We start from the raw sequence: 13,883 nt of genomic DNA, 5'->3' as shown, positions 1-13,883 counted from the left end.
TTATGAGGGCACTATTTCCTTCATGAGGGCTCTCCCACTCATGATGTAGTCACCTCCCAAAGGTCCCACCTCCAAATACTATACATCGCGGGTTATGTTTCAACCTATTAATTTTTTTGGAAGGGCACACAAACAATCTGTGGCAGTTTTTCATCATTCAATTTGATTGCCTTGCTTCATGGGGGTATATTTAGCATAAGGCATTTCCTTGATTTTGGAGAAACAGTTTAACATTTGCTATTTCATCTGTTCAGGATGCCTTGTCCTTCTCCCTGAGGGAAACCTTTTCTGAATCTTCAAGATCCAAGGCAATATTTCCCCTATGAAGCCTTTGATGATTTCTCTACGCTGAGATTCTCATTCCCTCTCCTGAGTTCCCACAGAGAACTCTTCTTTGAGTTATTATATATGTGATACTGTGTAGTCCGGTTATTGCTGCTTCCTCTTCTCTTTCTTCTTTGCCCTTAGGCATTCTAAAGATTGTTAGATGCTCAAGGATCACACACATAAACTATTCACCTTGGGCGCCCATAAAAAGTTTGGCTCCTGATACATATTACACATGCAAACCATTAATACTGAATAGGGGATGGGATCCCTGGGTGGCGCAGCGGTTTAGCGCCTGCCTTTGGCTCAGGGCGGGATCCTGGAGACCTGGGGTCGAATCCCACGTGGGCTCCCGGTGCATGGAGCCTGCTTCTCCCTCTGCCTATGTCTCTCTCTCTCTCTGTGTGACTATCATAAATAAATAAATAAAAATTAAAAAAAATACTGAACAGGGGAACAAAAAGCATGTGCTTCTGGAGACCCCAACCTGAGAGATATTTTAACTTTTTTTTTTTTAAATTTTTATTTATTTATGATAGTCACACACAGACAGAGCAAGAGGCAGAGACACAGGCAGAGGGAGAAGCAGGCTCCATGCACCGGGAGCCCGACGTGGGATTCGATCCCGGGTCTCCAGGATCGCGCCCTGGGCCAAAGGCAGGCGCTAAACCGCTGCGCCACCCAGGGATCCCTATTTTAACTTTTTAAAAAAATATTTTATTTATTCATTCATTCAAGAGAGAATGAAAGAGCTCACAAGAGCACAAGCAGGGAGAGTGGCAGAGGGAGAGGGAAAAGCAGACTTCCCGTTGAGCAGGGAGCCCAAAGGGGGCTTAATCCCAGAACCCTCAGACCCTGGACCACGACCTGAGCAGAAGGCACTCAACCAACTGAGCCACCCAGGTGCCCTCTGAGAGTTCTTTTAGTAATAGTAACAAAAATAGAAAGAAAACAACGGAATATAACAGGGGTACCTGGGTAGGGCACCCGGCGTTGGGCTTTGCTTAGTATAAGTAAACTCATCAGTAATGTTTTCAGAATCTTCTTTACTTACCTCTGTTTCAACTGAAAGAATTGCCGTATTTGATAATTTCTCTTGACAAGTGAAGGTCTTAAATAATATTAACTTCCAGCTTACCTTGTCTTTAAAATTCTTGTATTTTGGTATAAGATTTTTAAAAAATATTTTACTTATTTGTTCATGAGAGACTCAGAGACATAGGCAGAGGGAGAAGCAGGGTCCACGCAGGGAGCCCGACGTGGGACTCGATCCCAAGACCCCGGGATCACGCCCTGAGCCAAAGGCAGATGCTCAATCGCTGAGCCACCCAGGCGTCCCTGGTATAAGATTTTTTGCATTAATTCTCACTTTAAAAAACACTGCGCTGAAATATTCTTTACTTTGATTTCTAAGCATTTGGGGTCCCTTTACATTTCGCACTCCCACCTCCCAGCCCGTGGGTGTCGGGGTCTCCGCCAGGGGACCTCCCCAGGCTAGGCGGCCCCACGCAGGCGCAGCGCGGAAAAGGCGGGTCAGGCGGTATCACTTCCGGGAAGCGCTGTACCCGCCCTCAAACGGAACCAATCAGAGACTGCGTCGCCCCCCCCCCCCCCGTACTCTGGCCCAATTAGGTATGGGGCGGGGCCTCCGCTGGGCGCCGGCTCCGCGAGGAGGTGCGGCTTAGGTTTTCAGAGCGCGGCGGGCTGCGAACTCTCGCGTGGGTTGGGCTTTCTGCGTTGCCGTAAGTGGCTCTGAATCTTTTCCCCCCGAAACGGCGTAAAGTCGGGCTCTGGGGTAGGTGCCCGCAAAACCTGGGCAACGGGCGGGTCCCAGAGCCCGGCGCTGCACCTGCCTCGGTCCCTAGGGCTCCGCCTCACCGTCCTCCCCAGTTAGGATGGGGCACAGGGGTTCAGGATGCCTATCTCCTGCTTCCACAGGCTGAGACCGTCGGAGGTCAAGGCCTGACTTCCAGTTCGCATATCCTTTCCAAAGGCGTTTGTCTGAGGGGCCAGCAGCGGAAAAACGGGCGTCTCTTTACTCGGAGGACCCAGGCATTGCCTGGGTGCTAATTAGAAATGCATAACCTCGGGCCGCATCTCAGACTTTCCGAATTCGAACCTTCGCTTTAACCTCACGCCCAGGTGATTTCCGTATGTATCACTTGTCACTTAACCAAGATGATATCATGAAAGTGGTGTGATACAGGTAGAAACCTTTGAGAGCATAGGTACCTGGGAGTGAGCGGAAGCGCTCAGAAGAGGAAAGTAATAATACACAAAGAGACACTAATCAACGTGAGGTTTAAAGACTGGAGGCTGTACATTAGGGGTGAATGCATCTATCCCACCTGCATCCCACAAACATCATTTCCAGACAAGGAACTGACTTTATTTTTTTTATTTTTATTTTTATTATTTTTTTTAGGAACTGACTTTATAATGTGAGTCGCCTGGACGACTCAGTCAGTTAAGCATCTGACTGTTGATTCCGCTTGGGTCACGATCTCAGTCAGGGTCCGGGGGTGGAGCGCCAGTTTGGGGTCCCTGTTCAGTAGAGACTTGGCTTAGATTCTCTCGGTCTCTCCCCCTCTGCCCCTCCCCCTGCTCTTATGCTCACGTGCTCGTTCGCTTTCTCTGTCTCTCAAATAAATAAATCCCTAATAGAAGGAATGTGATAACTAGTTGCCGAGATGGCTCCCAGTGATCCTGGTATTGTGTAATCCTTTCCCACATTGACTTGGGCTGATTTTGTCTTAATCCATTCAGGCTGCTGTAAAAAAATACCATAGACTGTGTAGTTATAAGCAACAGAAATGTATTTTTTTCACCATTCTGGAGGCTGGAAAATCCAGGATCAAGATGTTGGCACATTTGGTGTCTGGTGAGAGCCTATTTCCTGGTTCATAGATGGCGATCTTTTCAGTGTAATCTGAAATCTTTTCCACATAGTGGAAAAAAAAGATTTCAGTGGAATCTGAATCTTTTCCATATAGTGGAAAGGACAAGGGAACTTCCTCAGGCCTTCTGTTGTAAGTGCACTAATACCATTAGTGAGAGTTTTGCCCTCATGACTGGATCGCCTTCCCGAGGCCCTGCCTCCTACTGTCCACCTTGGGTGTTAGGGTTTCAACATGAATTTTGTGTGAACATAACCATTCTGTCCATGTAACTGTGTTAACAGATTGTTGTGGAACTGTGGAAATGTTGTGCGGAACATGTTGTAAAAATGTTGTGTGACTGTAGGAGCTCCATCATAAAAGATATTGCACCTTCCACCTTGCTTTCTTGAATCACTTGCTCTGGGAAACTAGTTAGCTCTATGGAGAAGTTGATGTGAGGAATTGAGGCTTTATTGCCACAAGTAGTGTGAGGGTACCATCTTGGAAGCCCATCCTCCAGCCACAGTCAAGCATTCAGATGACTGAGTCTCTGTGACAACTTATCTGCAGTCTCATGACAAGTCCTGAACTAGAAACATTCTTCTAAACCATTACCAGGGGATGCCTGGGTGGCTGAGCAGTTGAGCGTCAGCCTTTGGCTCAGGGTGTGATCCCAGAGTCCCAGGATCAAGTCCCAGATGGGGCTCACTGCATGGAGCCTGCTTCTCCTTCTTCCTATATTTCTGCCTCTCTCTGTGTGTGTCTCTAATGAATAAATAAAATCTTAAAAAAAATACTCAGTTTGGGCATGAGTTGAGGTTACCCTGTGAGGTTAGGGTGCTGTTTTACAGGATGCAATTTCAATTTCAGGGGCACCTGGGTGGCTCAGTTGGTTAAGTGTTTGCCTTGGGCTTGGGTCATGATCCCAGGGTCCTGGGATCAAGCCCCATATCTGGCTCCTTACTCAGGGTAGCCTGCTTCCCCCTTTCCCTTTGCCTATCTCCCTGCTTGTGCCCCCCCATCAAATAGATACATTAAATCTATTTTAAAAAAACAACATAAGTTTCATACCAGTGGACAGTATCTGCTGAACTTTCTACCAACCAGGAATTAAAAAAAATATTTTATTTATTTATTCATGAGCGACACAGAGAGAGAGAGAGAGAGGCAGAGACATGGGCAGAGTGAGAAGCAGCTCCCAGCAAGGAGCCCGATGAGAGACTTGATCCCAGAAGCCCGGGTTCGTGCCCTGAGCTGAAGGTAGACGCTCAAACAGAGCCACCCAGGCGTCCCTATGGGGCAAGGAAATGAGAGGTAGGAGTGGGCATTACTTTTTATAATACCTAATAATCGGGATCCCTGGGTGGCGCAGCGGTTTGGCACCTGCCTTTGGCCCAGGGCGCAATCCTGGAGACCCGGGATCGAATCCCACGTCGGGCTCCCAGTGCATGGAGCCTGCTTCTCCCTCTGCCTGTGTCTCTGCCTCTCTCTCTCTCTCTGTGACTATCATAAATAAATAAAAGTTAACAAAAAAATTAAAAAAAAAAAGATTTAAAAATACCTAATAATCTACTTACAAAATTTTACTTCGTATCCCAGCGACACTGGGCTCTGCAGAGGAGACTTGCTGGTCAATTTGGGTTCAATTTGGTGCTGGATAAACCGACCAAAAAAGAGATTCTAATATTGTTATGACTTTGAATATGACTAAAAAATAGTTTTGCTGTTACACACTAGTAGCAGAGAGGATTATGGATGGAAAGATCTCCTGGAATGGATTCTGGAATGACCACATCCTCTGATGGCAGTTAATGAAAGACTACAATAATATTATATGGCAAGGTTGTAAGGAGGTCAGATCTCTCCGACATGAAATTTTGGGTTACTATATCAGATTTTAAAAAAACTTGAACATGGAGCACCTGGGTGGCTCAGTGGTTGAGCTGAGTCTGCCTTCAGCTCAGGGTGTGGTCCTGGAGTCCCGGGATTGAGTTCCACATTGGGCTCCCCTCGGGGAGCCTGCTTCTCCCTCTGCCTGTATCTCTGCCTCTCTCTCTCTGTCTCTCATGAATGAATAAATAAATAAAATCTTTCAAAAATAAAAGATAAAAAACTTGAACAGCCGAGATGCTGGCTAAAGACAATGGGAACATGGATTAGATTGTGGATAAGGAAAATTATTAATAACAACTAAGGGTTCATGGCTACCTGTGGATATGAAGTCTACAATATCCAGTCATAGTTTCCTCTTTGCTTTGTTACATGTATATTTCTGTATTTTTGCACTCTAGCTTCCTTCTTCTTTTCTCTACTTTGTCCCTCTGTTTTACATACACATAGGATATGTAGTTATTGGTTATCTTTCAAGTTTCATTCAGAAGTAATAGAATGTCATGATGGGAACATGATTAGAGTAACTGAGATCCTTGTTATGGACCTGGATAGAGTAACTTATGGGCTTGAGTTGTTCCCATATTGTGAGAAGTATAGTTGAATTATATTAGGCTAAATAGTGTGTCTTCTACTGAAGCATAAATTAGTAAGAGGGGTATGTGTTAATAATGTGTGTAACTGGAGAGATGGATTCTAGTGGGCATTTTTAAAAAGATTTTGTTTATTCATGAGACACACACACACACACACACAGAGAGAGAGAGAGAGAGAGAGAGAGAGAGAGAGGCAGAGACACAGGCAGAGAAGCAGGCTCCATGCAGAGAGCCTGATGTGGGACTCCATTCCAGGTCTCCAGGATCAGGCCCTGGGCTGAAGGCGGCGCTAAACCTCTGAGCCACCAGGCTGCCCCTAGTGGGCGTTTATGATGCTTTTTGGCTTCCCAACTTCTTTACCCCTTCTAAGGCTTAGGTAATTTCCTACCTAATTTTCATTGAGAAAAAAAGCCAGCTTCTTCCTCCCTAACAGGAAACCCAGAAGAATTTATTTCCCAGCCCCTCTTGCAGCTAAGACATGGGCATACGACTACCCATCAGACACCTTGAATCCACTTCAGAGGGGGAGACCAGGAGGACCTTTTCTAGCAATGATAGCCATTGCAGCAAGATGAACTACCAAGTGCTGCTGATGGCATCCTATGTCCAGCAATAGCTGTGTTAGGCCATGAACTATGACATTGAGGCTTGATGGCAGCAGAAATAGTGATATGCTAATCAAACCAGTTCTGTGATGTGATTTGGGCCATTACCATTGGTGTGTGACCTTCTTAGCGTGGTTTCTCCACTTGCTCAGTGGTTTTGAAGGGTATCCATCATCATTTTCAAGAAATACTTTTCTGTTTAACTCAGTAAGACTTGATTTTTGTTATTTGCAACTAAGAATTGTGAGACCACGATATAGCCAATCATCAGAAAAGTACTTGAACCATGAACTGAACACCCATCAGTACTCTGTCCAGCTCATTTCTACTTCTCTATGTTTGAATTTTTTGCTCTTCTCTTTAGGCTTTGTTTCTCCATCTATGAGGCAGTCAGGAGAGAGTTGCAAGCTTCTGGATTTACATAATCAGGCCAAGTCCTCCCTCCCCAGCTACTTCTAGAAGAAAGAAAGAGGGATGGAGGGATGGAAAGAAAAAAGAAAGGAAAAACTTGAGAATCACCCACTTGTCTTTAGCCTCAGTTCCAGGTTCCCTAATCCGATCATGACTCCTCCCTGGGCAGGAGGTGTTGGAGTATAAATCGGGCTCCTGAATTCCATACCCCTATGACTGTGAATTAGAGGACCATTCTCACAAAACGGTGATCCATTGTGAGCCAGGAAGATACCGCAAAAGAATCTACTCTAGGAACCTACAGTTTCTCTCTCTCTCTCTTTTTTTTTAAGATTTTATTTATTTATTCATGAGAGACACAGAGAGAGAGAGAGAGAGAGAGAGAGAGAAAGAGAGAGAGAAAGAGAGGGGGGCAGAGAGAGAAGCAGGCTCCATGCAGGCAGCCTGACGCGGGACTTGATCCTGGGGACTCCAGGATCACACCCTGGGCTGAAGGCAGGTACTAATCCGCTGAGCCATCCAAAACAGTTTCTCAATCATGGCATGCTATGCTCTCCTTGATAGATATCTTCCCTATTGCCACCTTCCAATTACAGGCAGATTATCCTTTACACCATTTTTTTTTAAAGATTTTATTTATTTATTCACGAGAGACACAGAGGCAGAGACACAGGCAGAGGGAGAAGCAGCCTCCCTGGAGGGAGCCGGATGCGGGACCCATCCTGAGACTCTATCCTGGACTCTAGGATCTCACCCTGAGCGGAAGGCAGACGTCCAACTGCTGAGCCACCCAGGTGTCCATACACCAAAAGTTTTTAAGGATTTAGTGCAAGTGTGTAATGCCACCCCCCACCCTGCATCCCTATCTGTAAATGCATCACTAACTGTATAGAGTAAGTGACCAGATAAGAAAGAAAAAAAGAACAGGACGCCTGGGTAGCTCAGTGGCTGAGCATCTGCCTTTGACTCAGGTCCTGATCCCAGGGTCCTGGGACAGAGTCCTGCATTGGGCTCCCCACAGAGAGCCTGCTTCTCCCTCTGCCTGTGTCTCTGCCTCTCTCTCTGTGTCTCTCATAAATAAATAAAATCTACAAAAAGAAAGAAAAAGGGAATTCATTAAGGTAACACTGCAATAATTTGTTTCTGAGGTAAGAGAGTAAGACAAATCTTTTAACAATTGAATTTTCAAATCTATAAATATAAGCCCAGATCAGCAAAGTGATGCAATTTGAGATCTCAGCGAATTTTCTCTGTGTCTCATCTCTACCCAGATTGCTTTATCTGAACCAGGGGTTAGATACTTATACTTTGTCATTATTGTTCGGTCCACAGGGGCCAAGAAATAGGTGGGACAATTACTTTCTGCTCTTAGGGAATCTGGTCCCAGTGGCCATGGAAGCCACTGTAAATACCTGTTTCTAATTTCCCCAAACATCCTTCTCCACAGAAGGGCTCAGGCCATGAACTTCTGCTTCTCACTCATTGAGGATCTACCAATATCTCTCCAGACTTTACAATAAAGAAAAGCATTGATTGGTTCCCCAAAGGTGAAGAGCCCTTGATATCAACAATACCAATTTCTTCCAGGTAAGATTGGAACAGATTAATATAAATATATTTATAATATATATTATATATAAATATAATATATATCATATACTATAATATATATTATAAATATTAATGGGGTAAATTATTTATATATATATATAGTTATTAATAGGGGAAGTTCTTTGAAGAACCTCCTTTGTTACATCTTCCAGATCCAGGGAATGATAGAGTCCTGAACCCATCAGCTGGAGCTTGAGATACACTCAGTAATAACTGTTTTACTTGTCCTGGTGAGCCGTTTGTTTTTGTATTTTGTTTGTTTTTGTATTTGATAAAATTTTCAAGATTAGTCCAGTGGGACCAGTGTCATGTCAGACTAGGAGTTGGACGTTGAGGTTATAGAGACTAGGGGTGGATCCTGACAGAGCAATTCTAATACGGGTTTTATTAACATGACTACATAGCTAGAGTTTGGATTGTTGTACCCAAAGCCATAGCTTCTAGGTTTCTGAGCTCTGCTTCTGTTCTGCATCTGTGTCCAGACCATGAGAGGGGCAAACCAGTCAAATGTCTCCGAGTTCCTCCTCCTCGGGCTCTCCAGGCAGCCCCAGCAGCAGCAGCTTCTCTTTGTGCTCTTCCTGAGCATGTACCTGGCCACCATCCTGGGAAACCTGCTCATCCTCCTGGCCATCAGCATGGACTCCCACCTGCACATCCCCATGTACTTCTTCCTCAGCAACCTGTCCTTTGTGGACATCTGCTTCTCCTCCACCACTGTCCCCAAGATGCTGACCAACCACTTACTTGGCACTCAGACCATCTCCTTCTCTGGCTGTCTCACACAGATGTACTTTGTATTCATGTTCGTGGACATGGACAATTTCCTCCTGGCTGTGATGGCCTATGACTGCTTTGTAGCCCTATGCCACCCCTTACACTACTCAACAAAGATGACCCACCAGCTCTGTGCCCTGCTGGTTGCTGGGTCATGGGTCATTGCCAACCTGAATGTCCTACTGCATACCCTGCTGATGGCTCAACTCTCATTTTGTGGGTACAATGCCATCCCCCACTTCTTCTGTGATGCGATGCCCCTCCTGAAACTCTCCTGCTGACACACACCTCCTGCTGAGGTGATGATTCTTTTTGAAGCAGGGTTGATCATGATCACCCCCTTTATTTGCATCCTGGCTTCATATATCCGCAATACCTGTGCTATCCTGAGAGTCCCATTCACAAAGGGAAGATGGAAAGCCTTCTCCACCTGTGGCTTCCACCTGGCTGTGGTTTCTCTCTTCTATGGCACCATCATTGCTGTGTATTTCAATCCTTTATCCTCCCACTTAGCTGAGACAGATATAGCAGCCGCTGTAATGTTCAGTGTGGTGACTCCCATGCTGAACCCCTTCATCTACAGCCTGAGAAACAAGGACATAAAAGGGGCTCTTGGAAAAGTGCTTGCTATGAAATTTTTTCTACTTGGTAATGAAATGGGCTAAGAAAATCTTGGAGGGAACTAATTAGATCATGTATTTTTTTTCTATTGTGCAAAACTTAGCTATTGTCATTGGTAAGAGAATAATTCTACTATGAGAATTATTATTATTATGGGAATTGGGAGGTCAAACTTGATCTATTTGCTTTGGGATAAAGATGGAAAGAGAGATCCTATACCAAATAACCTGACTGTTACAATTGTCAGTGACCTCCAGCCCAAACCCACAATGAACATACATCTTGTTGAATAATTCTGGTTTATTAGGCTCACTAATAATTAGGCTCATTACTCCCATGGGCAGTAGTGAGGCATGTTAGTAGGAAGGGACTAGACAGGACTTACTAAAAGACTTAAGTTTGCGTGAGGTGAATTTAGTGAGGATATAAGGAATTGAGTCTGTGCTCTGGATTACATCCTATCACATAGTGGCTACGATTCTGATTGAGTATTCTGAAAATATTTTATCTAGGAGGGGCTTCTGGGTGGCTCTGTCAGTTAAGCATCTGATTCTTGATTTCTGCTCAGGTCCTGATCTCAGGATGGTGAGATCAAGCCCTGCGTCGGGCTCTGCACTCCATAGGGGGTCTCCTTGAGACTCTCATTTCTTTCTCCCTCTGTACCTTCCCCCTCACCTTGCCGCGCTGCTTACACACACACACACTCTCTCTCTCAAAAAAATTAAAAAAATACTTTATCTAGGAGGGAAGAGTAGATTAAGGCCAAAGCTTTGATTAGTGAAGAAGTACCAGTGACTCATATCAGCCAGTATAGGGGAAGGAGTTTGGTCATCTCTGTGGCTTGGACAGTGTTCATATTTTTGTGTTCAGACATAATTATAGTCTCTTTTTGCCCCGGTCCTTAACAGTCACAGAGTAGCCTTGTGTGGTACTGATACTCTGCGTGTTCATCAGGAGAGCACCAACCTAGCTGTGGTTAGGGCTGTGAATTCACCTCGCTGTGAATACCAGGAAACTCCTGGGTGTCAGGGCTGATTTCTCTTTCTCACAACAGAGACATAGAGATAGGATCACATCTTACTGGAGGGCCAGAGTGGTGTTGGGGCAGGAAAGAGAAGTGTTCTTTTAGGGCTCCAAGAACCCTCAATTTTGCCATGCATTAAAGCTAATTATTTTTTATCTTACCTGAGCTTTCTGTGTCACATAGCATTAAAACAGGAATATGGGTAAGTTAAACAAGAAATATCTTCCAGAATCTCAGCCATGTCAATCATGTCAATCAACATCTTTTTTTCCACCCTGCCTTCAATTTATGTCAGTACACTAAGATATTTTACATAATGTATATCTTGGTTTTCTACAATATTTCTTATAATAAAGCTTTTCTAAATTGCTATGTAATCTCCATAATTTTATTCTACTGGACTTCTATATTTCCACAAGTTGTTCTAGGAAAATATGCTGACTAGTAAGTCAGCTTGTAAAATAAAACACAGGGCAGCCCTGGTGGTTTAGCGCCGTCTTCAGCCCAGGGCATGATCCTGGAGACCTGGGATGGAGTCCCACATCAGGCTCCCTGCACGGAGCCTGCTTCTCCCTCTGCCTGTGTCTCTGCCCGTCTCTCTCTCAAATAAATAAATAAATAAATAAATAAATAAATAAATAAATAAATAAGTAAATAAAATCTTAAAATAAAAATAAAACATAAAGGGGTTGCCTGGGTGGCTCAGTGGTTGAGCGTGCCTTTGACTCAGGGTGTGATCCTGGAGTTCCAGGATCGAGTCCCACATTGAGCTCCCTGCGAGGGGACTGCTTCTCCCTTTGCCTATGTCTCTGCCTCTTTCTCTGTCTCTCATGGACAAATAAATAAAATCTTTAAAAAACTAAAAACATAAGGGAAATATATTTAAAAGTATGAGAAAATTAATTTCAAAAATGATTGTAGAACATAAAAATCTGACCAATGTATGAAACAACTGGTTAAAACATGAACAGAATGCCCTGGATTTTGAGGAACAAAAGAAAATAGGATAGTGTCCCTTAATTTCAGAGAGATAGGTAAAATGACATCTTGTACCAAAACAGAGAATTCAGAATCAGAGTATGTTTCTGAGTTTAATGTGAGATTTTTATGTTTATCATATTTATGTATTGATATGTTTGCCTAATGGAATAAATGGCAGCATTTCAATTTTTAGTCTTTATATCCAAAAACTCTTCATAATAATATGGAAAATACCTGTTCCTTGAATTTTGGTTGTTTTTTTTTAAGTTTTTATTTATTTATTCATGAGAGACACAAACACAGAGAGAGAGAGAGAGGCAGAGACACAGGCAGAGGGAGAAGCAGGCTCCATGCAGGGAGCCCAACGTGGGACTTGATCCCAGGTCTCCAGGATCACACCCCAGGCCAAAGGCAGCACTAAACCGCTGAGCTACCAGGGCTGCCCTGTTCCTTAAATTTTGAAAGAAACCATCCGCTTGGGGAACCTGGGTGGCTCAGTCCATTAAGCCTCTGCCTTCAGCTCAGATCATGATCCCAGGGTTCTGGAATTGAGCCCCCTGTTGGGCTCTCTGCTCAGCAGGGAGCCTGCTTCTCCTTCTCCCTCTGCCCTTCCCCCTGCTGTGTGCTCACTCTCGCTCTCAAATAAATAAATTAATTAATTAAATAAATCTTTAAAAAACCCACGAGGCTTTGTTTCATGTATTTTGGTGCTCTGTTGTTAGGTGCATGTATGTTTATAATTGTATTTATTCCTGTTTTATCCTTTTATCAATATAAAATTTATGGGCATAGACTGTTCATAATGTTAACCTTAAAACTATCATTTACCAGCAAAAATGGGTTTATTTGGGAATAGGAGTGAATTGCAATTTGGGACATGCAAGCAATGGCAAAACCATAGGCAATCCGGGAAAACAAAGCAGAAGACTGCTCTTTTATAGAGAAAGGTGGGGAGTTTGGGAGGAGCTGTTATAAGCAGAGAGTAAACTGGGAGTTCCATTGTGTTGTGCTTCCTCATTGGCTGAGTTGTGACTCTCTGTCATTGTCTGGGTTTGCTGGGCCAGTAGTAAATCTTTCTTCTCCTGCTGAGGTAGTCAAGTCGTATCTACTCACAAGGCATCTCTTTCTGTTGGGTTTGTAATTGATGAGGAGTGGTAGGGTGTGAGAGCTCCTCCTCCTGGACTCCTTACTCCTTTTAAAGTGAAGTTTCCTGGAGTGCCTGGGTGGTACAGTCATTTGAGTGTTGGATTCTTGATCTCAGAGTCCTGAGTTCAAGCCCTGTGTGGGGCTGCACTCTGGGCATAGAGCCTACTTAAGAAAAAAAGTGAAGTTTCCTTTTATTAATTTTCACAATATTCTTTTAGTATCCTTTTCATATCCAAAGGATTCATAGTAATGATCCCTTTTTCATTTCTGACAGTATTTGTGCTGCTTGTCTTTTTTTATTGGTTAGCTTGGCTAAGGGTTTATCAATTGTATTGACCTTTTCAAAGAACCTGCTTCTGATTTTGTTGGTTCCCTCTATTGACTTCCTGTTTTTAATTTAATTGATTTCTATTCTATTTTTTATTATGGATTTTCTTCTCTTTACTTTGGATTTAATTTTCTGTGCTTTTGTGGATATCAAGATAGAAACTAAAATTATTGATTTTAGATCTTTCTTTTTAAATATATGCATCCAGTGCTATAAATTTCCCTCTGAGCATTGCTTTCACTGCATCCCACAAGTTTTGATAAGTTGTATTTCCATTTCATTTAGTTCAAAATGCTTTTAAATTTCTGGAGTTCTATTCTTTGACCTGTTATTTAGAAGTGTGTTGTTAAATCTCCATAATATTTTGGTATTTTCCAGTTATCTGTTATTAATTTCTAGTTTAGTTTCACTGTGATCTGAGAGCATACTCTTTCATGGCCTTGATGTGGTCCATCTTGGTGATATTTCACAAGCACTTGAGAAGAATGTATGTTCTGCTAGTATTGGATGAAATATTCTATAAATGTTCAGTGAAGTGTCAGAATTGAAAGTGAAATTGGAATGGGCTCAAGAAAGAATGGAAAGAGGATGAGACTCACCCTGCCAACTAAGATAAAAGTTTTATTTTTCATTAGGTATATAATATTCATTTTGGTTGCTTGATTTTCAGTATTATAATATCCTATTTTT

The 13,883-nt window shown here is 43.3% G+C and overlaps 1 protein-coding gene across 8 annotated transcripts; it reads left to right on the top strand.

Annotated features, from left to right (window-relative positions):
* Positions 1 to 1,953: 1,953 nt before the first annotated feature.
* LOC112909119 (olfactory receptor 1F1-like) lies at positions 1,954 to 11,108 on the top strand. Of its 8 annotated transcripts, none has more exons than XM_072751462.1 (4): positions 1,969 to 2,069; positions 8,156 to 8,295; positions 8,472 to 8,549; positions 8,802 to 11,108. In XM_072751462.1, the coding sequence occupies exon 4, from the start codon at positions 8,805 to 8,807 to the stop codon at positions 9,372 to 9,374; it is 570 nt and encodes a 189-aa protein (XP_072607563.1). In that variant the 5' UTR covers positions 1,969 to 2,069; positions 8,156 to 8,295; positions 8,472 to 8,549; positions 8,802 to 8,804; the 3' UTR covers positions 9,375 to 11,108. The 8 variants fall into 8 exon arrangements, with proteins under 8 accessions (XP_072607564.1, XP_072607563.1, XP_072607565.1 ...); XM_072751464.1 differs by having other exon boundaries at positions 2,036 to 2,122; XM_072751458.1 differs by having other exon boundaries at positions 2,036 to 2,469.
* Positions 11,109 to 13,883: the final 2,775 nt, after the last annotated feature.

This window comes from Vulpes vulpes, chromosome 3, assembly GCF_048418805.1.
Source record: "Vulpes vulpes isolate BD-2025 chromosome 3, VulVul3, whole genome shotgun sequence".
Lineage (NCBI taxonomy): Eukaryota > Metazoa > Chordata > Mammalia > Carnivora > Canidae > Vulpes > Vulpes vulpes.
This window is presented reverse-complemented; position numbering and strand designations above follow the sequence as displayed.